General features: G+C 33.9%; 1 protein-coding gene across 1 annotated transcript in view; it reads right to left on the bottom strand.

The window, feature by feature from the left end:
• The window catches only part of SEMA3E (semaphorin 3E), a 424,903-nt gene that overhangs the window by 18,537 nt on the left and 380,849 nt on the right, over nucleotides 1-25,517 (bottom strand). The window contains exons 12-16 of the mRNA XM_001369740.5: nucleotides 16,602-16,693; nucleotides 12,595-12,636; nucleotides 11,706-11,872; nucleotides 5,318-5,385; nucleotides 3,962-4,101 (exon numbers count right to left, since the gene is read on the bottom strand). Coding sequence (XP_001369777.3) covers nucleotides 3,962-4,101; nucleotides 5,318-5,385; nucleotides 11,706-11,872; nucleotides 12,595-12,636; nucleotides 16,602-16,693 — 509 coding nt within the window. The remainder of the gene's footprint in view (nucleotides 1-3,961; nucleotides 4,102-5,317; nucleotides 5,386-11,705; nucleotides 11,873-12,594; nucleotides 12,637-16,601; nucleotides 16,694-25,517) is intronic.

Genomic DNA, 25,517 nt, shown 5'->3' with positions numbered 1-25,517 from the left:
AAAGACTTGGGTTTTTCTGACTACTTTCATAGTCCTGTGTTTTTCCTACACTAAGAGGGTGAATGTATCAGGATGGTGTCATTTAACCTGAAGGTTATATTTTCTTATAAATAAGGAGTTTTCTTGTAAGATAGGGTTTTTTTTTTTGCTTTTTTTCTGGCCACCTTTTTCTCTCATTCTCTGTCAATGAAGCATTGCATTTGAAATGGCTTCTGGTTACTTGAATAGTAGCTAAAGAGGGTGTACTTTGAAATTCTCAAGGTCCCCTCATTTTCCACTTGGGTGAGGAGCTAGGTTTGAGGGGATCATAGTTTACATAACTAGAGGAGAGCAGAGTATTTGTGCACCTTTCCTCTCCCTCTCCCCAAACCTGACTATATCATCTGCCACCCTGCCCAGCAGTCCAATGGGAGTGTTTCATCCCTCCCCTGGGTGAAGTAAGGGGGAGAAAGCAGTGTGAATCCAGGACTCAATGGGGTGAGTGGCACAGAATGTGGCCTCTCAGAGGGGCATGGGCATGGTACTTGGTCTGAATGATGGGGTAGCTGTGGGGCCTGGCATTCCATCTCTTAATGTTGCCCATCACTGTCCTAAGAACTTTATAATTATTAGGGTAATTAGAAGGAGTATACATAGAGGACATGGATGTGAATGAGTTATGTTGGAATGATTGCTAAAAAAATAGGAGGGGTGGGGAAAAGGGATAACTCAGAGAAAGAGAAAGGAAAAGGTGGAATGGGGAACATTTCTTGCATAAGAGCCATGGAAAGAAGTGATTTAAAATGAAATGAAAAATGTGGGGAGTAGAAAATTATGTTTGAACCTCATTCATTGGAATTAGTTAAAATAAGAGAAACTGTATTTTGCTAAAAGTTATCATAGACAATAAAGTAATATGAAATATTCACAGCAAGGTTCTGACAAATGTCTCATTTTTCAAATACATAGAGAAATGAATAAAATGTATCAAAAGATGAGCTATTCCCCAGAGAGCAAATATTTTAGAAGAAATCAAAATCTTCCACAGTCATATGGAAAATTCTTAAAATAAGTGCTGATTGTAGATTTGCAAATTAAAATAATTCTGAGGATCCACCTTACACCTATAAGAAATGAAAACTATTGGAGAGTATGAAGGAAAATAGATATACTAATTAACTGTTGGTAAGGTTGTGAATTTGGTGCAATAATTATGGAGAATAATTTGGAATCATAATATAAAACCTGGGTATCCCATTGCTAGATCTGTCCCCTAATGAGAAAAAATAAAGTGAAATAAAATTTATGTACCAAAATACCTATAACAGCTGTGTAGTGACAAATAACGGGACTTTGGGGGGATACTTATGAATTGAGGAATAATTAAACAAGTTGTGGTGTATGATTTTGAATGAGTACTATTGTGCTCTAGGAAATGAATAGGAAGGGTCATATTTAGAAAACATAGCAAGAGCTATTTGAATTGATGCAAAATGAAATGTGCAAAACCAGGAGATTATTTTACACAGTGACAGGTATAGTGTAATGTTGATCAGCTGTGAAAGCCAAGCTCCTCTGATCAATGATCTAAGACCATTATATAAGGCAATTCCAAAGGGCACCTGATAAAAAAATGTTGTCCATATCTAGAGAGAAAAATTATGAATTCAAAGTACAAATTGAAGTATAATTTTCTCACTGTCGTTTTCTTGTCCTTCTGTGATGTGGCCAGTATGGAAAGGTATTTTCCTTGATTTCACAGGCATAATTGATATTGTATTGACATGGGCATTGTACCCCCAGAAACCCAAGAGAACTATTATCAGGGGACCTCCCTTGCTCCCTCACATCCTCGTGACTCTGAGCCTAAAAACGCCCAATGACCTCTCTAGGGACCTGAGATGACTGTCTACCTTTGATCGTCCTCTAGATTTAAGATGGACAGAAAGATGCACCTTGAGGCCATACCTCGATCCTATCAGACATCTGTTTGTTCCCTAAAACTAAGGAATCTTTATGTCCCCGGGCACTCTACCTTGTCAAATGCCTGGGTGACTAACACTCTCTGTTGTAAAAAGTATAAAATCCCCAGAACTGATGTCGTCTGGGTGACAGTTTTTCCATCCATGCTGTCCTCCCAGGAACTGCTCCTCATCTTGCTGTCCCATCTTGCTATCCTACTGGCCATTCTCAGCATTACCTCCTAAATTAATAAATTTCTATTTTTTTGTTTTTAAGCTAAGTTTTGGAGTCTTGAATTCTTGCAAAAGGTATCCTTCCCAAACCCCAGGGGTACACATAACAGTATAACTTGCTTTCTCAATAGTTGTGGTAAGGGTAGGTAGGAAGAAGCAAATCTGGAAGACAACTTTTTTTTAAATATTAAAATTAAAAATTTTAAAGGAAAAAAAGAAAGAGAAACAAGAGAAAGTGATGTCCCTAAAATCAAGCATTAGAAAATGTAGTATGAAGTGTTGGTCAACAGTATCAATCTTGCAAAGAATCTGACAGCACACACAAAAATACAACCTCTTTTTATGGCTTGGAAAGATTTTTCTCATAATCGCCTTGTGAGATAAAAATTGTAAGTATTATTATTTCAGTTTTACAGATAAGGAAACTGAGTCTGTGAGAGGTTAATTTATTTACCTTATACCAAATATCTAGAAATTGTCAAAGATAGATTTTTAAAACAAATTTCTGCTTTTGTCAAACACTTTCTCATACACAGAAGCATACTCTGCTTCTGAGAAGGCAAAGACATTTTTTTTAAAAGTCATTGGGGTTGATCATTAGGAGAACCTTGGTAACCTACTCTGAGAGAAATTTATATAAACTTGTTAATAGAGAAGTCTAACTGACAAGTGGTAAGAATTGAATAAGTGATGAGGTTTTGGAGACACTCGATGTAGTAAAATTTTTACAAAAAATTCAGTAAAAGTAGACAGAATTGAAATAAGAGTAGAAGGACAAAGGAAAGATTTAGAACTGAGCAGACATAAGGATGTCTGCAGGCAAATGAGACAATAGAGATATGAAAAAAAATTGGAGATGCATAGGCTTTGCTCTCTGATGGCAAAAAAAAAAGGTTTCTTATCTCCATAATTACTTTTCCACCTTTACTTTGTCTTTCTGGTTCAATTATTGGTCTCTGTTCCCAAACCACTTAATTAGGCATTTAATAAATTCCTCTTGACAGCAATGATGTGATTTTTTTCATTAGGAAAGAAATTTACCTCAGTGGAAAATCATCCATTTTTTTATAAGAAGGTAGACATTTTAAATAATCTAATTATATATGGGAATGATACAAAGAAAAATGCTATTCTTTTGCTAGAACTTTCACTTAATGAGTCACAATGAATGATTTCATCAGCATTCTTATTTTCTCTGACCAAGACAATTTTAAAGAGAAATATCTATGAATTTCAGATATTTATGGCCCATTAACCAAACTCTCTTAACTAAGACTTTCTTTCTTGGTAGGACCCACAAAAGCTTATCATCTGTTGGAACACCCTTTAATAACCTAGGTAATAGCCATACCATGAGGAAAGACAGTCAGACTTTAGTGAGAAGCTAGTATTACAATTTTGAAAAATTATTATATATACTAACAAATTCACTGAGTGGCTGGATCATTTTTCTAGATCAACCTCATGTTTCTAGAAGCAAAGCTCAAAAACATGAATGTGGTAATTTTTATAAAAAAGTGATTTATTTATTTGTTTAAACTCTTAAAGCTTCTGTCTTGGAACCAATATAAAATGCACAGAAGAGTGGTAAGAGTTGGGCAATGGGGGTTAAGTGACTTGAGGCTCTCAGTCCATTGAGTCACCAAGCTGTCCCCCAAAGGTGAATTATAAAAGAATTATGATGCACAAGTTTTTAAAAGGACATTAATCCAGATCCACAAATATCTCCTACTCCCAAAATTTAAAGAACTTTATTTTTATAAAAATAGAATCAAATGATAAATTACCTCTTCTTTTCTTGTTTCCCGTGCTTTTTGTACAAACCAGATTACTTTTGCTTGAAGCGATCGTGGAGTGCATTCCAGCAAAGTACTGTTATATTCTATACCATAAGCCAAACGTTCCTCAGTTTTATCCAATACTTCTCCTGAAAAGAAAATTTGAGGGTTAATATTTAGCTTCCCTCTATCTCTGTTTCTGTCTCTTTCTGATTTGTCTCTCTCACAGTAAGAGAATTTTGTCCCTTAAGGACAATGTTATTTCAAGATCATAGTTGGACAACAATTTCTTCATTTAGTCCATATAGTCCATATTTAGACCATAAAGGCCATTAAGCAGGTTATTCAAAGTGAGTGTTATGCCAGACCATGAGGAGAAAATTCATAGAGAAATTTAGAAACAGTCAAGGAGAGTAGCTGAGGTGGGAAAGTACACACACACACACTGTATATCTTTATAGACAATGAAGCTAGTCTAGACAGTTCAGTAATTAGAAATAAGAAATTCTGCTGAGGAGGGATATAGGTATTAGGACCAGGCCTCTAGGCAACCAGAGGTAACATACTATGCAAGGAATCTGAGAAATTGTTATGGATAACAAGTAGCCAGCATGTGGTTTAATACCAAGCTTAGGATGTTGTAAAGCAAGGATACGAATTTATGTTTACATTCCAGATTGTTGAAAATAGTCTCAGAGTTTAGGTAGGGTACATTCCACAGATGAATACAAGGAGGCATACTTGTTCATAATAAGAGAATGAAGGCCAGGGAACAAGTCAGTTCTTGACATGTGGAAAAGGAGGTAGAATGAAGAAATTTCTGGGTACATTGGCAATGTGATCTTGTGGGAAATTGCTCAGTTTAGAGTCAAGGAAGTGTGGCTTATGATACTATTTCTGACATTTACTCCTTGTCTGACTCCAGCCAGACAAGTAAAAATCTCTCTGGGCGTTGGTATCCTCATTTGTAAAAATGGTACTAATAATACCTGTTGACACAAAAACAGATGGCACAATGTATGTAAAATGCTTTGAAAATGTTAATGTGTTATATAAATGTAAGGCATAAATAATTCTGGTGTGTTACTCAATAAGACATTTACATTAAAGGCAGCGTGATACATTGGTCTGAAATATCTAGAGAACCATGTTATGAGTTGTTAATGCTCACAAGTTTAAAAAATCATAAATGATTTCTGTTTCAAATCCTACTTCTCTCAAGAAAGCATAATGGTTAAGTAATCATTATTCTTATGAAGATCAACTGCAAAAAGAACTATGGTCCTTCACATTAGATGTTTCATGCTTTTCCCTACAGTTGTCTGTAAAGTATGCTCAAAGCAACTGGTAGCAATTTATTATTACCAACAAACTGCTGTCCAAAACATTGCTGAGCTGCATTTCCATGCCGAACATCTTGTCTTCGGAAACGTCTAGGGGAAAAAAATGTAGTGCTTAAAACAAATATACAGCTTTCAATTTTCCAGAGTTTAAAAAACAACCACGTGAATTATAAGTTCATGAAGTATTTTGTTTCTGAAAAATTGATCATTCATAATAAAGAAGGAGAAAATCTGAGTTATATTGTTTTCTTTACTTTTATTGAAATTTACTAAAGGAAATAATAATATTCTTCAGGGACTAAGAACCATGGAAAAAAATATGTTTTAAACAGGTCCATTAGAATAAATTTGAATCCCAAAGCAAAAACTGTAAAAAGGAATGCTTTATGGTTTTTCAAAACAGTATTAAGCAAACAGACATTGAAATGCCTTTTTGTTTTAAATTAATATACAGAGTGATAACAAATATGTATGTGTTGGGATGATCACAATGGGAGAATCACATAAATTTGAAATAAAAACATTTATCAAGTTCCCAAATGCAATAATGTCCATTTTATAAAATAAATCAATCTTTTATAAAAATAAATTAGCTGGACTGTGGCTCATTTGAACCCATCCCTACCACTCTGGTTACTTGGTAACTGCACACTAACCTAATTGAGGGTCAGAGGGAGGAAACACGGTTGTATGGACAGCACACATTTTTAATATAAACCAATTCCAGATTGAACACCATTAATGTGCTGTTTACCCTTCAAGTTATGGTAATATGGCAACTTGTTAAATCAATAAATATATTTTTATGAAAATATTTTATAAAAATAAAATTTTGTCTGACCTTTTTTCTATATCCAATAAATTAGCATCACTAAGGTCATGAAAGATGCACAATAGAGTATTAATATGGCTTATTACTTTGTTACATTTAGTAGCTGAGAATTAATAATATATATTTGTTTAGAATGTCTTATTACAGACAGTTTTTATCATAGACATATAGCCTATTCATTAAAGTAATATAAAATTATATTGGAAGGCAATTGTTAAAAGTAACCAATATTCTTACACTTCATATAGGACTTTCTTTGCATATAATAGGTGGCCAAAAATGTTGCTAAATTGAATTAAAATCAGATGCCATATTTGGAAAATCATTAGAATGAGAATTAATCTAATTATTTTTCAAGGAATGCTCAAATCCTATTTCAAGAAATAGTGCATCAAAATATCTATGTAAAGCTATGTCAGATGAGTTATCTATGATTATGTTTACATAAGATTATTGGTTGGCTACACAACTCAACTGCTATCTAGAGAAATATTTGACTAAATGATTTATTTTTTAAAATAAACTCAGTACTAATACTGGCACAAGGAAGAATGGAAAAGTTAATGTCATAGTGGCCTGAAGTCTGTGAACTTGAAGAAAAAAGACATAAATTCTGTCCCATTCATATTATTCCATGCCAAAATATACAATAAAATGTTTTAGAACTAGGGTTTAATCAAATATAAAATACCATAAGACAGTTCTAACTCATCAGTTTTTCCCTGTTCTTTTTGTTCTTTAAAGCATCAATACAAAGTCCTCTTAAGGACTTTGAGAAGAATGAAAAAAATAAAAAAAGTTGGCTTTATAGGGGATGCTGGTGTGTAAATTTTGTTATGACAAGTTAAGGGCCTCCAGTAATGTCCTACTTTGATGCATCATTGTGACATGGAAATGATTGAGCTCTCAAAGGCCATTCCATTTGGACATGAGTTCTGGCAGGTTCTACCAAGTGGAAAAGGTTTTGTGTATGAACCATTTGATGGATTGTCTGAAAAAATCTGAGAAGGCCAGGTAACTATAGAGTCATTACTATTCCAGCCATACTGACTGGGAGAGACTAACAATTTGCAATATTGAAAATAAGTATTGTGAGAAACAATCCTTAATATTAAATTTACAGATCCCTGAAAATAAATGCATGATTCAAGAAATTATCTAGGGAAACAAATTATGGTCAAGGAATTGACAAATCTAAAGATGTATAATGAGGACAAAGATAAATGAATAATAAGTACATACATTTTGTTTTAATATTATTGTGGTATTAAATATGGATATTTTTCACAGAATTGTGATGCCTTATATGATTTTACAAATAATTCATTACAAAAATTTTAAATGATGCTTTGATAATTGGGGTCAAATAATTTTAAAAATCTCATTTAGAAGTATTGTCAAAGGGGCCTAAGGACAAATAAAATGTAAAACTAAAAGAAAGGGGGAGTTGTCTATATTTTGAAAACATATAGTGGGTTTGGTAGTATATTCATTTTTCCCCTGATGGGTCATTTTCACTCTAAGAAAGGAGAACTATTTATTTTAAAAGCCAGTTTTCAATTTCTGCATCTAGCTAGGTCTTTAGTAAAAATGATCTGTTATAAAAGCAAACAATTTTCCCTTCATGTATTACAACTTATCTACAAAGACCTCTTGGGGTAGATGATGGCCCTAAAAATCTGAAGCCATTTGACAATTCTACATTACTACTTTATGGAACTAAAATTAATAAATGAGTAAAACTTTCACCCACATCACTTCACTTCTTACATTCCCTTCTACTGCTCATTCTACCCACTTAACTTTCTCTAAATAACTCTTTGCTTCTTTTTTTCATAGTCTTCTGATACACAACATCTCAGAGAACTATTTCATTGAAGTAATCAGTTAACCTCGTCCATGAAATATAATCATAATAAATAATTCTCATAATCAAACTAGATGAATATACAACTACCTATACTATACAAATGTATGTTTTATATATGTATGCATACATATATACTAGTTTGCATATACCTACTAGTTTGTATTCCACAGTAACTCAGTGATTTATTTAGACTATCTAGGGGAAGGAATGAAGTGTTACAGAGTGGAGAAAGCACTGTCTGGCATTAGAATTAAATGACTTATTTTTAAATTTCCACTACTGATGATTACTCTCTATGTGACCATAGCAAGTTGTTTATTCATTTTTAGCATCATATTCTTCATCTATAAAATAAGGGAGATGGATCAGATAGCCTTTGAGGTACCTTCTGGTTATTGATCTAGGATCTTAAAAGTCTTAGGAATTTGCAGTTAGGGGGTCTTTCATTATTTAATAGTACACAAAATGTCAGATGATTTAATGTATTTTTCAGTTTTGTTCATTTTTCTCTTTTTTCTTTAAAAAAATCTTTGGTATAGGAGATGGCTCTCTAGTAAGAAGAGAAAGAGGACTACAGAGGACATGTGGGCATTGTAAAAGCAAAAGACAATAATAATCTATTTAGTAAACATGAAAAGATGGAGTAAAAATGAACCTTTGATCCATTGTTTCTAGCTTTAAATCTTTGTTTTATCATGTTTTTGATTATTTTATTTAGAAAACAAATCATAGTTTTCTATTTTTTTAAGTTGAATAACTTTATAGGAAATAAGTAAAGGACTACTTTGGCTTTTTGAAAATCTCAAGAGTCAAATAAATTCCTGTTTAAGGAACTTAGGGATTCTTCTTCTGTTACCAAAATGGCAATGACCTATGCAGAATTATAGTCACTGGAGTTTGGAGTGGGGAGTGGAGGGGATTTCTCTCTCTGTCTTTCATGTGTACTGAATTAAATCACACGTTTCATTAATTACATAGGTCATCCATTTGCCTAGGAGTTAAAATATTCACTTTCAAATAAAACAGATTAGAAACAGCTGGCACAGAGGACATGGGGCAAATGTAGGATTTATTGTAGAATTTATTTTTTCTTCTTTTAAATCCCTGAATACCTTATGCCTAGTAGCTTGCCATTTTCTTATTTCATGTTTATCTAAACACTTTTCATGCCCTCCAGCAGGGATTTCTAAGAGTCAAGCAGTTGATCCAAGGCAGGATGAAAAAAAAAGTGGATACATCTGTTTTAGCTAGAATTTCTCTATAGGCCATTTTGTGGTATTCATTTCCAGGTAAAGGGTAAATTTTGAAAATTTTGCAAAAACAGCACATTGACTAAATTGTTTTGCAGCACCTTTCTGCATAAGACTATTTGTAAATGCTTGAATAATCAATGTCAGACTTCTTTATCCATTCAGAATATAGCTCATTCAGGAATGAGAAAGGTAGGGTGGTATAGTGGATAGTGTGTTGGGCCTGAATTAGTCTTAGTTTCATATCTGAACTCCAGCTCTCATTAGATGTGTGACAGTGGCTTCTTCATAGACACACATTTATTAAGTTCTGACAATTTCGATATGAAACTCAATTCACTGATGACAATTTCCCCCAAATAAGCTCATACATATAAAGGTATAATACCTACAATTTCATATTGAGTTATTTTATTCATTGCCAAAAATGTCTACTTCAAGCACTTTAGGAAATAGGTGATTTCATATAGATGCATTCTACAGTTATGTTATTTTGATTTAGTTTTATTTTTTCATGGATAATGTATATAATTAAACTGGCAGGCAACTTTTTACCCCATCAACAGACTCATACTAGCTTTGAGAAATGACATCCATAAATTAGTTTTATGAATTCTCAACAGAATTTATCTTAGTTTTATTTTTTCCCTCAAGTACAATATGTTCTCTTGGAATGTTTAAGAATCTTCACCTTAAAAAATCATTTACTATCCTGCTTGTGCATAACATTCACTCCATGTCTTATCTAAAAGGCTTTTAGATATTACTCATTTTCTTGTCATCCCAATGTCATCCCATAAATTAAAGAATTACTTTCTTCTGGATATAATTAGAACTGACTTAGTTTAAAGCAGTCCAGCTTCTACTGCTAAACGAAAATGGTGATAAAATAGCAAGAGTAAAGGTTAGGGATAGAGATGGAATGGAGATAAATACTATCTTTTGCAAGATGCGATGGATACTAAGAGTTTATGAACTTACACATAATTAATCTAAATCTATACAGTTATAATTACTTATATAAAATTATTGATCATTATTGCTTTCTGATTATTATTTTTAATAAGAAAACCAAATTTCCAGTAATGCAAACTTTGTTAACTCATTTTGTGAGTAGTATGTAAATAGTGAAACTCTTGAACTAGTAATGAATAGTTATTCTTCTGAACCATGTGTTGGGTAGGATCACATATTAAGTAACATCTTTTTAAAATTTTTATTACCTTAGAAAAGTTTTGATTTCATCAACCAATATGGAGTTTTCCCATTGTACATATGTATTCCAATCATTTTATGACATAGCAGTTAAAACCTACAGAGTTATCAGAGGGACTGAAGTGATGTGGTATTCCAATAGTCACAGAGCTATTAAGTACTCAAAAGAAAAGCTGTAAGACCTAGTCTTCTTGGTTTCAGCAGATATGCAATGGTAATGTCATATTGCCTTTCTTTTCACTTACAAAATACCTTGCATTATATGTCTTCAAGACACAAATGTTCTTTTTTCTCAAATATTATCTTTCCCCCTCTGTAATATTTTAAAATAACTTAATGACTTAATATAGATACAGAAGAATAATACTATGATTAGTAAGGTGTGCTAACTAGTTTATTAAAGGCCATAGAGTATAGTGAGTAAAGGGGATAGTTTTAGAGTCAGGAAGACGTGGTATCTGCTTCATCTAACATATGAAACATCACAGTATCCCAAAAGATTTCTTTAACTGTATCTAAATTATGAATTGATTGGCATCAGTAGAGATAGTTTCCATATCTTGAATTCAACATTAGAGATCTAGAATCTAGACTCTCTTTTTTCTTTATATATACATATATAAACAAATACAACAAAAATATGTCCATATGTACATTGAATACCCATAAAGTATATACACACACACATTTTGTCTACATCTTTAATAGTACTACAATGTATATGTGTATACACACATACATGTGTAAAATTACATATGTGAACACTTGTGTATATATTTTTAATGTTCTTTGTATTTAATATGTAAAAAGGCCAGTAAATACAGCCCCTTAATTTTAACATATAAGGAAAACAAGACCTACAGAAGAAATGTGACATCCCAATTCATTTAAGTGGTAAGAGACTCAGGTGGAATTCAAAGCCAGTTCCTCTGACTCCAAACCCTAGCCTCCAATGACTATACTATGTCATTTATATGTTCACATGTTTAAGCATGTGTGATGCATAATGACATAGTTTAACTGGATATGTTAACATATTGAAAAGTGAATAAAAGAAAGTGTGAACTTTTTTTAATAAGCATAGCTGAAAACTGTTTGATTGATTTCCCCATAAATTGACTGATTTTAATATATTTTCACTTTAGGGGATACACCTTTAGTGTACATTTATCTAGAAGAGGAAAGTTGTTTATAATTTCAGAATATGATTCAAAATATATCATTGAGAAGCTGACATTTTTACCTTTTTGCATGTGTTCCTGTTGGGTAATAGCGGGAACAGGATATACCATCCCATGCACAATATGGGTCTCTTGCTAGGCAACAATCAGCACAAGCTGTACCATACATGTCACACTGATGGAATCGGATTTGAGCAACTGCAGATTCAGATCCAATGTACAACTGTTGCTGCAGAAATCAAAGTGAAGAACTTCCAATGACAAAAATGAATATTTTCTACTAACCTACAACACACAGACACATGTCTAAATATCCCTGAGAATGAATTTCCAATGAAATGGTTTCCAACCACTAATGATACTATATTCTTTCCCCCCTCCTAAGCCATTTAATTGGAATTGGATATTGACCTCTTAATTCTAAACAGATCAGGAAAAAAAAAGTTTGTGCTTACTTTAGCAAAACATGAAGGATGTCAACATTTCACTTGAAAAACTTATAAAGTGGTTCAATAAACTTAAAGATAGAGGAATCAAAACTATTAAGAATCAGAGAAGTAGATGAAAACTCAATAAATTTTCTCATCCCATGTCTAGACAGGATTTTGCTGTGATCTAAGAAAATTACAATCTCCTTTTAAAGATCTCAAGGGAACAAGGCAATGTACTGATTGTAGACAGAAAGATGACTTCTATTGCCTTTTATTCTTTTTACTATAATGGATCTATAATTTCATCAGTCTAGAGAACTCCCAATGACGAGGTCCCTCCACTGGACATATAAGATAAAGGAATCTCTTAAAAGTTCAATTACATACTGTTTCTTAAAATAAAAATATAACGTGTTCCATTTGGAATGAAACTGTATTATCATATACATTTGATATCAATTATGCCACATATCATTTCATGATAACTAATCCACAATTGAAATATTAAATCCATACTTACTCTTTTTGAAGAAATTTCCATGGAAATAATAGGAACTGGAACCTTAAGAGGAAAATATTAGCACAGTTTAATTATTTTAACTTTACAATTAAATAAGTTTAAAGAAAAAGACATTGGTAAACTTTTCTTAAGGCAATATAAAATATTAACTGTGTTAAATAAAGCAGTAAATCATTTAACCAGTCAAATTGCATCATAAATCTAGAGCTGGAAGGGAATTTGGAAATAATCTACTTTAATCCTTTCCATTCATGGTTAAAGAATCTGAAGTAAAAGTAGATTAAATGATTTGCCTAAGAACACACAAAAAAGAACTATGGATAGAATTTTATCCTAGGCTTTCATATTCAAGAAGGAGTTCTCTTTTTATAGTACCGTACTATCTTCTATTTAATGTTAGCCCATCTCTCTTGCTATGTCCAGTTACAGATATGGAAGGCTTAAAAATGGTCAGTGTCTTGTGGGCAGATAGGCTACCATCTTGTTTTTGTTCAGTAGAATGCTGATTAGTCTCCTTTTATTATTTGTAGTGAGATTTTTTTCTGATCATTTGTGCAATTCTAGGGAAAATGTCATTTCATGAACTCATTTGCTTTCTTGATTATTAATTACTTATTACTCACTCAGGAACAATTATTAGCTTTTTTGATGGAGTAGAGGTCAAGGAACTGGGCTCTCTTATTTCATTTAGGAAACCATACTCAGTATACTATACTATACTTCCACATTTTCTTAGATGAAGGAACAATAAACAAAATATTCCTAAATAGTTAATGAATCTACTGCCAGGCTATATCAGTCCATTTCCCAAACCAAATAATATTATCTGTTTACAGAAAGAAGTTAGAAAAGGTTGTATAAATGTAGATTTTGAACCTTAGACTTCCTTTATACAAGGTGTTGCCTCACTAGAATTCAAATTTTTGTTGGGAGATTTTTTAAAGGAAAAGTCATTGTGAAGTAGTTACAAAAATATTAACATAGATGTTAAGTACTAGTTATTTCATTCCCTTATAAAATATATCTTTTCCAAGATGGAAAAAATAGGGATTTTTAGAATCAAATGGGAAAAACCAAATAAAACTCTAAAGGAAAAGAAAAGATAGAAAAATGTATTGTTACATATGAATGACATTAGCAGATGGTCTAAGAGTCTGAGGGTAGTTTTAATCTTTAATAGATTTTATGTTTTTTAGTCACTTTTTAGTCACATTCAAAGTCTTACCTGACTCCAGACTTGGTGCTCCATCCAAATATCAGCCCTTTTTAGCTTTTTTTAAAATACTTATTAGCTTCAATATACTAAATGTACATTAAAACATTTGAAGTATCTCATAGTTTCACATATTTCTACCATCAATGGTCTCTACTTATGTATTTAAAAATAGATGTATATTAAGTAGAAACATTTTGAAAATACCAAATAGTAGAGTTCTGGTGGTGGAGCCAAGATGGTAGAGTAATCCAGAACAGCTCTGTGCCACCATGAGAATCCTTTCTGACAAAAATTAAAATATCACCACATAATGAATACAGGAGTGAAAGAACTAACAAGCCCAAAGGTAGGTAACAGACATCTGGGGCACCAGGGTGTGAGGAGAGCAGAGCCAGCAAGAAGATGTAGCAAGGAGGGAAGAGCAAGCCAAGAAAAAGCCCCCTGCCCCCTACTCCCATTTTGAGGTGACTGATATTACTAGGTACAAAATTCTGATCTTTTTGCCTAAAGCTCAGGGCAGAGCTCTAAAACAGGATAAGCAAGAGTGTGCCTGATTGGATCAAGTGCACAGTGAGACCAAAAACTTGGGCCTAAATTGAGGCTAGAATTTGATCAGCCCCTGACTTGATTAAGATCAGAGTGAGATTGAAAGCTTATACCAAAGCCTGAGTCTAATCTTTAAGCTATTAGCATCTCAAGGGTTAATTGAATCAGCAGGAGGAGGGGCTCTCGGAAAATCTGAGCCCTCAATCCATCACATCATCTCCCCAAGTCTACCTGTAATTTGAAAGGAAAAATGAGCAAACAAAAAAAAAAAGCACCTAACTCTAAATACTTTATATGATGACAATACGCAAGGTAAAGACACTGAAGGGGACAGTGAAAGCAAAGGAAACACATGAAAAGTCCAAAAGAAAAATATGGATTGGATACAGATTCTGGAAGAACTCAAAAAAGGATTTCAAAAACCAATTAAGAGAGGCAGTGGAAATTGGGAAAGAGAAATGAAAGTGATACAAGAAGAAATGGGTAAACTAGAAAAGGAGAATCAAAAACTGAGAAAGAAAAAACAGATTTGGCCATCTAGAAACGAATTAGTTTATGAGAGATCGAGAAATAATAAAGCAGAATCAAAGGAATGGAAAAAACAACAGAGGAATTCATTAAATATCTTATTTAAAAGAAAATAACTGACCTAGAAAATAGATCTAGGAGAGACAAGTTGATAATTATTGGACTACCTGAAAATCATCATCAAGAAAAAACCTTGGACATCATATTACAAAAAAAAAAAAAATTATCAAAGATAACTGCTCAGAGATCCTCAAATAAGAAAATAAAATTGAAATTGAAAGAATTCACAGATCACCTCCAGAAATAAATCCTCAAAAGTCATCTTCCAGGAATGTAATAGCTAAATTCAAGATCCACCAAACCAAGGAAAAAATACATCAAACAGCCAGAAAGAAACCATTTAAATATCATGGAGCTAAAATCAGGATCACACAGTATCTAGTGAATTCTACATGAAAGAATCAAAAGGCATGGAATATGATATTCAGGAAGACAAAAGATTTAGGTTTACAACCCAAAGTCACCTATCCAGCAAAACTGAATTATTCTTTCCGGAGAAAAATGATCATTCAATAAGATAGTAGATTTCCAAGCATTCCTGAGGAATAAGCCAGACCTAAACAAAAAAAAAAACTGAAGTCCAAACATGAGAAACAAGGGGAGCTCAAAAAGGTAAAGAAAAAAGAAAAAAAATTTAAAGGATTTATTAAGGTAAAGATGCTTATATGTCTACATGAAGAGAGGATTTCTTTAATTATCAAAAATTTACTTTTTAGAATTAGAGAAAATAGAAGGAATTTATTCAGAAAGAGGGTGGAGAAGTAAGCTGATTAAAATGATGTATATGATGATACAGGATGATGTGATAGATGTGTAAATGTGATAGTATGGAATGATATGTGTGTATGATGTGATATGTATGCAAAAGAATCATATGTAAGAGAAAATATCATGTAGCTTGGGAAATAGACATCAAGGGGAATGTTATGGTGGTGTAAGGGAGAAAATTAAGTAGCTAGTTGAGAGACAGAAATTAGAGACTGGAGGGTAAAGATATTCTAAGAGAAACCAATACATTTGTACCTTTAGTATTTATCCAATTTTTGAGTGAAAGTATTTCTTTACAACAGCTTGCACAAATTGGTATTTTCATACAAATCATAACTTTGATTTGCTATTGTTCAATTATACCAGGCATGTCTAACTCTATCAATCCATTTGATATTTTCTTGGTGGAATGGTTTAGCAGTTCCTTCTCTAGCTCATTTAACATATGAAGAAACTGAAGTGAACAGGGATAAGTGATTTGCCCAGTGTCATAAATCTAGTAAGCATCTGAGGCCAGATTTGATCTCAGGAAGATGTCTCCTTAACTTCAGTCCTGGCACTCTATCCACTATATCACATAGTTGCCCAAACTACAAAATATTTGTATTAATTCTGGATGGCTTAGGAAACAAATGTCATTTTAAAGTTATTATACTGATAATATGTTGAAAAATAATCTGGTGATATAAAATGATACCCTCATCTTTATATTGATAGAAAATTACAAATAAAGATAACATCTATATTTTTAAGATTTCTAGCTTCAAGTTCCTTTGAAACTGCAAATATATCATTTAGGACAAATTGATTCTATGATTAGATTTTAAGAGATATATTAGTGTATTTAATTATCTGTTGAATTGAAACAGTTGCTGCCACTCATACATACTTTGAATACTTGGAGTTCTTCTAGAATTACTTCTTCCATTGATTCTGTTTCCTGGTTGTAAATTGTAATTATTTTGAGCACAACTCCACTATCTAGAAGAGGAAGAGAAAACAAGAAGAATCCAGTAGTTGCGTGTTGATTTTTCTCAAATAAATATAAGTAAAGTGTTTATTTTTAAAGAAAAAAAATCTTAAGTGGAAAAAGGGATTTTGCTGAGAACATTTTAAAGAAACCTTTTAAAACCCTCCATTTTATAGCATATTTTACCTGTCTTATCTCCAGTACTAGCAAAGATAACACCTCCTCCCAACAATCTCATTATTTTGTTCATATATATTTTAATGCAGTTTACTAGTAGATAGTAAATAGTGAAATGAATTGATGTGGCATTAATCCTGGATTTATTAACCCAAATAACTTAATTATTTTTGGTTGTGCGTGAGTTTATTATTTATCAACATTTAATAAAGAAAGATAAAGAATTCCAAAGTAGCCTAACTTTCACCTGGATTTTCTGAATGCAGATTATTCACACATTTTACTAAGGCATTAGTACAACATATACCTATACATAATTTCTTAAATACAATGTAAAATTTATGTGGGCTAAGAGATTCTGATCAAACATTTTGTAATTAATGACAAAAAACACAATAATTAGGATGATAACAATGATGATATATTTCATTGATAATCTGCCTTTTTCACATATTTTATAAAGGTCCATCACTAGAAATATGCTGTGGAGTGAAGTGAAAAGAACCAGTATAATAATTTATATAGTAACAACAATTATGTAAAAAATCAGCAACTAACAGATTTGAGAACTATGATTAACAAAATGACCAAACATGAATCAACAGAGCAATGATAAAGAATGTTATTCAACTCCTTACAATGACATCCATACAGATAAATTAAATATGTAAAATATGGCACATATTTTTGTACATGTTCAATGTGGGAATTTGTTTTACTTGTCTTGTCAAATGGCTTTTGTTTGTGCTTTCTTCATTTTTAATTTTTTTCATTAGTGGGGAGCAATTGGGAAAAAAGAAAAAAATAAGTACTTAATTGACAAAAAACTTAATTTAAAAAGTAATTACTGTAAAAAGTGATTCTAATATAAAAATCACGTTATTTCATATAACAGTAATATTGATTATAGCAGTGACTTACATTTACATAGTGTTTTAGGCTTTGCAAAGTGCATTTCTCATTATACCCATATGAGGTAGTTAGTCCAAGTACTTTATTTTTATCAACATTTTATAGATGAGTAAATTAATCACAGCATTTTATCACTGGAAGAGAGATCAGTGACTGTCTCATAATTCACATTTATAAAGAATCATTACTTTAGAATATCTCAAAAATGATATCCAGTCTCTGCTTAATCTTATAACTTCTTGGCATACCTGTAAAATATGTCTAATCTTTAGGAAGATTTTCCTGACATAAAGTTAAGTTGGCCTTTCAAATATAACCTTCCTCTCATATAACAACCTTTAAACTCCTTGAAGACAGATTTCATGCTGTTACTTCCTTCAACCCTTTCATAGATGACATGGATTCAAGACCTTTCATCATCCTACTTTCTTTCCCTTTCATGCTCTTTAGTTTACAAACATCCTTCTTAAATTGTAGATTGCTTAGGTCAGCATATAAAGAGACCATAGCCTCTTTGTTCCTTTAAATTCCTTACTGCAATCTTTCAATATAATTCAACACCAAATTAGCTTTTTTTTTGTTGTCATAATACATGGCTGACTCATATTAAAATTCTGCAAAACTGTTGGGGCAACAGATAGAGTGATGAGACAAAAAAAAAAGTCAGGTCAGAAAAGATTTGAGTTCAGATTTATCCCAGACATTAGCTGTGTACCTGTGGTAAGTCATTTATTTTTTTTTTAATTTTATAATATTTTATTTGATCATTGCCATGCATTATTCATTAAAGACAAAGATCATTTTCTTTGCCTCCCCCCCCCCATAGCCGACATGTGATTCCACTGGGTATCACATGTGTTCTTGATTCAAACCCATTGCCATGTTGTTAATATTTGCATTAGAGTGTTCTTTTAGAGTCTCTCCTCTGTCATGTCCCCTCAACCACTGTAGTCAGGCAGTTGCTTTTCCTCAGTGTTTCTACTCCCACAGTTTGTCCTCTGCTTATGAATAGTGTTTTTTCTCCTAGATCCCTGCAGAATGTTCAAGGACATTACACCACCATGAATGGAGAAGTCCATTACATTCGATTATACCACAGTGTATTAGTCTCTGTGTACAATGTTCTCCTGGTTCTGCTCCTCTCGCTCTGCATCACTTCCTGGAGGTTGTTCCAGTCTCCATGGAATTCCTCCACTTTATTATTGCTTTTAGCACAATAGTATTCCATCACCAACATATACCACAATTTGCTCAGCCATTCCCCAATTGATGGGCTTCCCCTCGTTTTCCAATTTTTGGACACCACAAAGAGTGTAGCTATGAATATTCTTGTACATGTCTTTTTCTCCATTATTTCTTTGGGGTACAGACCCATCAGTACTATGGCTGGATCAAAGGGTAAATATTCTTTTGTCGCCCTTTGGGCATAATTCCAAATTGCCCTCCAGAATGAATTAATGTCCCTACTTTGCCACATCCCCTCCAGCATTCATTACTTTCCTTTGCTGTCATGTTAGCCAATCTTCTAGGTGTGAGTTGAAACCTCAGAGTTGTTTTGATTTGCATCTCTCTGATTATAAGAGATTTAGAACACTTCTTCATGTGCTTATTAATAGTTTTGATTTCTTTATCTGAAAACTGCCTATCCATGTCCCTTACCCATTTATCAATTGGAGAATGGCTTGGTTTTTTGTACAATTGATTTAGCTCTTTATAAATTTGAGCAATTAAATCTTTTTCAGAGGTTTCTATGAAGATTTTTTCCCAATTTGTTGTTTTCCTTCTGATTTTAGTTACATTGGTTTTGTTTGTACAAAAGCTTTTTAATTTGATGTAGTCTAAATTATTTATTTTACATTTTGTGATTCTTTCTATGTCTTGCTTGGTTTTAAAGTCTTTCCCCTCCCAAAGGTCTAACATGTATAGTATTCTGTGTTTACCCAATTTACTTATGGTTTTCTTCTTTATGTTTAAGTCATTCACCCATTTTGAATTTATCTTGGTGTAGGGTGTGAAGTGTTGATCAATTCCTAATCTCTCCAACACTGTCTTCCAGTTTTCCCAGCAGCTTTTATCCAATAGTGGATTTTTGTCCCAAAAGCTGGGATCTTTGAGTTTATTGTATACTGTCTTGCTGAGGTCGCTTGCCCCCAGTCTATTCCACTGATCTTCCTTTCTGTCTCTTAGCCCGTACCAAATTGTTTTGATGACTGCTGCTTTGTAATATAGTTTGAGGTCTGGGACTGCAAGGCCCCCCTCATTTTTTTTTTCATTATTTCCCTGGATATCCCTTTTGTTATTCCAAATTAACTTTGTTATGTTTTTTTCTAAATCAGTAAAGAAATTTTTGGTAGTTCAATGGGTATGGCACTAAATAGATAGATGAGTTTGGGTAGGATGGTCATTTTTATTATATTGGCTCGTCCTATCCATGAGCAGTTAATGTTTTTCCAATTGCTCAAGTCTAATTTTAGTTGTGTGGAGAGTGTTTTGTAGTTGTGTTCATAGAGTTCCTGTGTTTGTCTCAGGAGATAGATTCCTAGGTATTTTATTTTGTCTAAGGTGATTTTGAATGGGATTTCTCTTTCTAGTTTTTGCTGCTGAGCTGTCTTGGAGATATATAGAAATGCTGATGACTTATGTGGGTTTATTTTGTATCCTGCAACTTTGCTAAAGTTCTTGATTGTTTCAATTAGCTTTTTGGTTGAATCTCTAGGATTCTTTAAGTAGACCATCATGTCATCTGCAAAGAGTGATAACTTGGTCTCCTCCTTGCCTATTTTGATGCCTTCAATTTCTTTTTCTTCTCTAATTGCTACTGCTAGTGTTTCTAGTACAATGTCAAATAGTAGAGGTGATTATGGGCATCCTTGTTTCACTCCTGATCTTATTGGGAATGCATCTAGTTTATCCCCATTGCAGATGATATTAGCTGATGGTTTTAGATATATATTTTTTTATTATTTTAGGAATGACCATTCTATTCCTATGCTTTCTAGTGTTTTTAATAGGAATGGGTGTTGTATTTTATCAAAGGCTTTTTCTGCGTCTATTGAGATAATCATGTGGTTCTTGTTGGTTTGCTTGTTGATGTGGACAATTATGTGGATGGTTTTCCTAATATTGAACCAGCCCTGCATCCCTGGTATAAAATCTACTTGATCATGGTGGATGACCCTTCTGATCACTTGCTGGAGTCTTTTTGCTAGTATCCTATTTAAGATTTTTGCATCTCTATTCATTAGGGAGATTGGTCTATAGTTTTCTGTCTCTGTTTTTGACCTGCCTAGTTTTGGAATCAGTACCATATTTGTGTCATAAAATGAGTTTGGTAGAACTCCCTCTTTGCTTATTATGTCAAATAGTTTGTATGGTTTTGGGATTAACTGTTCTCTGAATGTTTGATAGAATTCACTGGTGAATCCATCAGGCCCTGGGGATTTTTTCTTAGGAAGTTCTTTGATGGCCTGTTGAATTTCATTTTCTGATATGTGATTATTTAAGAATTCTATTTCTACTTCTGTTAGTCTAGGCAGTTTGTATATTTGTATATATTCATCCATTTGACATAAATTGTTGTATTTATTGCCATATAATTGGGCAAAGTAATTTTTAATGATTGCCTTAATCTCCTCTTCATCAGAAGTGATGTCCCCCTTTTCATCTTTTATGCTGTTAATTTGCTTTTCTTCCTTCTTTTTTTTTAAATTAGATTGACCTGTACTTTGTCTATTTTATTTGCTTTTTCAAAGTACCAGCTTCTTGTCTTATTTATTAAATCAATAATTCCATCACTTTTGATTTTATTAATTTCTCCCTTAATTTTTAGGATTTCTAGTTTGGTTTTCTGCTGGGGGTTTTTAATTTGGTCGCTTTTGAGTTTTTTTATTTGCATTTCCAATTGATTGATATCTGCTCTCCCTAGTTTGTTAATATATGCACTCAGGGATATGAATTTACCTCGGATTACTGCTTTGGTTGCATCCCAAAAGGTTTGAAAGGATGTCTCACCATTGTCATTTTCCTCGATGAAATTATTAATTATTTCTATGATTTCTTCTCTAACTAAACGATTTTGGAGTATCATATTGTTTATTTTCCAATTATTTTTTGATTTGGTTTTCCATGTACCTTTACTGATCATTATTTTTATTGCCTTGTGGTCTGAAAAGACTGCATTTATCATGTCTGCATTTCTGCATTTGTGTGCCATGTTTCTGTGACCTAATGTATGGTTAATTTTTGTGAATGTGCCGTGTGGTGCTGAGAAGAATGTGTATTCCTTTTTATCCCTATTTATTTTTCTCCATATGTCTATTAATTCTAATTTTTCTAAGATTTCATTCACTTCTTTTACCTCTTTCTTATTTATTTTTTGCCAGGGAGTCCACAAATGACTGTCATTTGTGGACTCCCTGGCATTTTAATATCCTTCCCTAATTCTAACCTTTCTTCTTCAGCTCTTCCTTTTAGTCCAGTGATTTACTTTAAATCAGTCCCCCTTGTACTTCCCTTTCTACCCCCTCCCTTCTTATTCCCTCCCTTATTTTCCCCTGTAGTCGTTTTTTTAAAATTTCCCCCTCACCCTCTTCCTCCCTTGTACTGCTTCCCTCCCCACCAGTCTGTTTTTTACCATTCTACTCCCCTATAGGGTGCAAATCTATTCTCTTCCCCAATGGATTGGATTGCTCTTCCCTCTTTGGGTTAGTTTCAAAGTACATAAGAGTTGAGTATTTCCTATCTCCAACCTCTTTACTCTTCCAGTGTATCGATGTTCTCCCCCTCCCGCCATGAGCTTCTTTGTGACATATAAATTTACTCCCATTTGTTTCTGTTCCCATTTCTCTTAGTCATAACCTCTTTTCTTTTTTAGCTCTAGTCATGTATATATACATACACATGTATATGTATTTATGCATGCATATATCTATATACCTATTTATGTCTTGTCCTTTCATCCTATACAGTTTGTCGCTGTTCCCTCTGAGTGTAGTTCTTCTAGCTGCTGAGGTGATAGCAACAGTTTTTAAGAGTTGCCAATGACCTCTTTTCTTATAGGGATACATATCATTTTAACTTATTGAGTCTCTTAAAAATTTGTTGTTGTTGTTGTTGTTGTTTTTCCCCCTATTTTTTAATTACCTTTTGATGATTCTCTTGAGTTCTGTGGTTGAACTTCAAATTTTCTGTTCAGGTCTGATCTTTTATTTATGAATGCTTGGAACTCTTCTGTTGTGTTAAATGACCATACTTTCCCCTGTAAGAGTATAGTCAGTTTTGATGGGTATTTTATTCTTGGCTGTAGACCTAGTTCCCTTGCTTTCTGGAATATCGTATTCCATGCCTTTAGGTCCTTCAGTGTGGATGCAGACAGATCCTGTGTTAATCTCACCGTGTTTACTTGGTATCTGAATGGCTTCTTCTTGGCAGCTTGTAATATCTGTTCTTCCATCTGATTGTTTTTGAATTTGGCTATAACATTTCTTGGTGTTGTCAGTTGGGGATTAAATACATGGGGTGATCTGTGGATTCTTTCAATCTCCACTTTCCCCTCTTGTTCTAAGATCTCGGGACAGTTTTCCTGCATAATTTCCTCTAGTATTATGTCCAGACTTTTTTCTTTTGTCGTGGTCTTCTGGTAGTCCAATTATTCTTAAATTGTCTCTTCTTGAACGATTTTCTAAATCATCTGTTTTGTGAATGAGATGCTTCACATTTTCCTCAATTTTTTCATTCTTTTTGTTTTGTTTTATAGTGTCCTGCTGCCTTGTGAGGTCACTTAATTCTAGTTGTTTTACTCTGGTTCTTAAAGATTGGATTTCATATCTGGCTTTTTGGTTGTCTTTTTCGTTCTGGTCTGATTTTCTTTGAAGATCGTCTTTCATCCTCTTTACCTTGTCTTTCATCTCCTTTGCTTCATCTTTCATCTCCTTTGCCTCATTTTCCAGCTGGATGATTTTGGCTTTTAGGACACTATTTTCTTGTATTAGTTCAAGTGCCTCTGTTTCCAGATGACTTATCTTAATTTTTACGTTCTTTTCCCAATTGTCTTCAGCCTCTCTTAGTTGTGTTTTGAGTTCTTCCACAGCCTGTATCCAATTTGCTGGGATTTCTGGTTTATTGTTTGCTTATCTCTCCCCCTCTGTTCCATTTGCTGAGTAGTAGCTGTCTATGGTAGTTTCTTTCTTCTGTTTCTGTTGTTTGTTCAAATTCACCCCTTCTTTACTCCCCGTATTTGTCTGTGCTCTTGTTCCTCTCATTTTTTTTTGTTTTTTGGGGACTTCTATGGGTCTCCCCTCTTGGAGCTTTAACAGAAGATCTCTTGGTGTAATCTCTGGGGGATGGTTGTTGGGGGTTTGAGTTTTCCTGTCCTCTGGAGGCTTTTGATTGGCTTAAAATCCAGCAGTCAATGAGGATGGATGGGGAGCCTGGGCTTCCTTGCGTTCTGGAGACTTTTGATGGGATTGAGTTCAGCTTAGTTGGGCTGGGTTTACTCTGAGTTTTAATCTTCCTGGATGGCTGGAGTAAATATGGAGGATCACCAAAACTCTGGCCAGGCTGCCAGGTCTATGCTCCTTCTAAGCTGCCATCTTGACCTCGCCTCCAGATTTCTGTTTTTTCAGAAGACCCTGCTCTCTAAGGGGGAGGGGTCTTGGCTTGCCTGGGCTCTGAGGGCTCCTGATGGGATTAGCTTCACCTGGTTTGGGCCGAATGAGCCCTGAAGCAAAAAACCTATTCCTCCACAATCTGTGTTGAATGCCTGGAGACTGGCCGGGGTTGTTGTCAAGGTAAGCCCTTTACCGGCACTGAGGTTTTTGTTCTTTCAGAAGCTCTGAGGGCTCCTGATGGGATTAGGTTCAGGTGGTGTGGGCCGAATGATCATGGAGCCAAAAAAAAGGAAGAAAAAAAAACCAACCTCCTCCTCCACAGTCTGTGTTGAATGCCGGGAGACTGGCCCGGGTTACTTTCAAGGTAAGCTCTTCGGAGTAACCCCTTTGCCAGCCCTGAGTTTTCTGTCCTTTCAGTAGTTCTGAGGGCTCCTGATGGGATTGGGTTCAGCTGGTGCCCTAAAGCTGGGACCTCCCTTGAGATTCAGATGGAAGGACCCAGCCAGGGGGCTACAGGCTTCCCCCTTCTCTCTATGTTTCCCTGCCGTCTGTGTTGGGTGCCCCAGAGACTGGCTCAGGTTGCTTTCAAGGTGAGTCCTCAGAGCCCTGAGGTTCTCCCTGCTGCCGTGGACTCAGCACTCTGGGTTGGGAGGGATGGGTCCTGGGACCTACCTTCTGCCTATCCATTACATCCGAGTGATCTAGGGTTCTGGCTTTTGGGGTGCAGTACCTTTTGATCCAGGTCCAGGAGGAGGGTTCCCCAGGTCTATCCTGTTGTTCAGCTTGAATTTCGGTGTCCTAGGAGCACTCTGTTTGGGATTGGTAAGGAAGGGTTTCCGAGGTCTGAACTTTCACTGTTTCTACACCACCATATTGTGTGGTAAGTCATTTAATCTATTTGCCTCAGTTACCTCATCTATAAAATTGAGTTAATAATAATACTTACCTCTCAGGGTTGTTGTACATGCTGAGCACTACATAAATGTCAGCTATTGCTATTATTATTATCTTATACAAATGAAATCAATTTGTGGAACTCAAATTTTTTACCACATTTATTATGATTGAATTTAACCAGATTAGATTCATATTAAAGACATTTTAGAATTTATCTGTGTGGGAGACTTCCGGTTAAGAT

This window comes from Monodelphis domestica, chromosome 5, assembly GCF_027887165.1.
Source record: "Monodelphis domestica isolate mMonDom1 chromosome 5, mMonDom1.pri, whole genome shotgun sequence".
Classification (NCBI taxonomy): Eukaryota; Metazoa; Chordata; class Mammalia; order Didelphimorphia; family Didelphidae; genus Monodelphis; species Monodelphis domestica.
The sequence above is the reverse complement of the archived record's forward strand: the minus strand, read 5'-3'. Positions and strand labels throughout refer to the sequence as shown.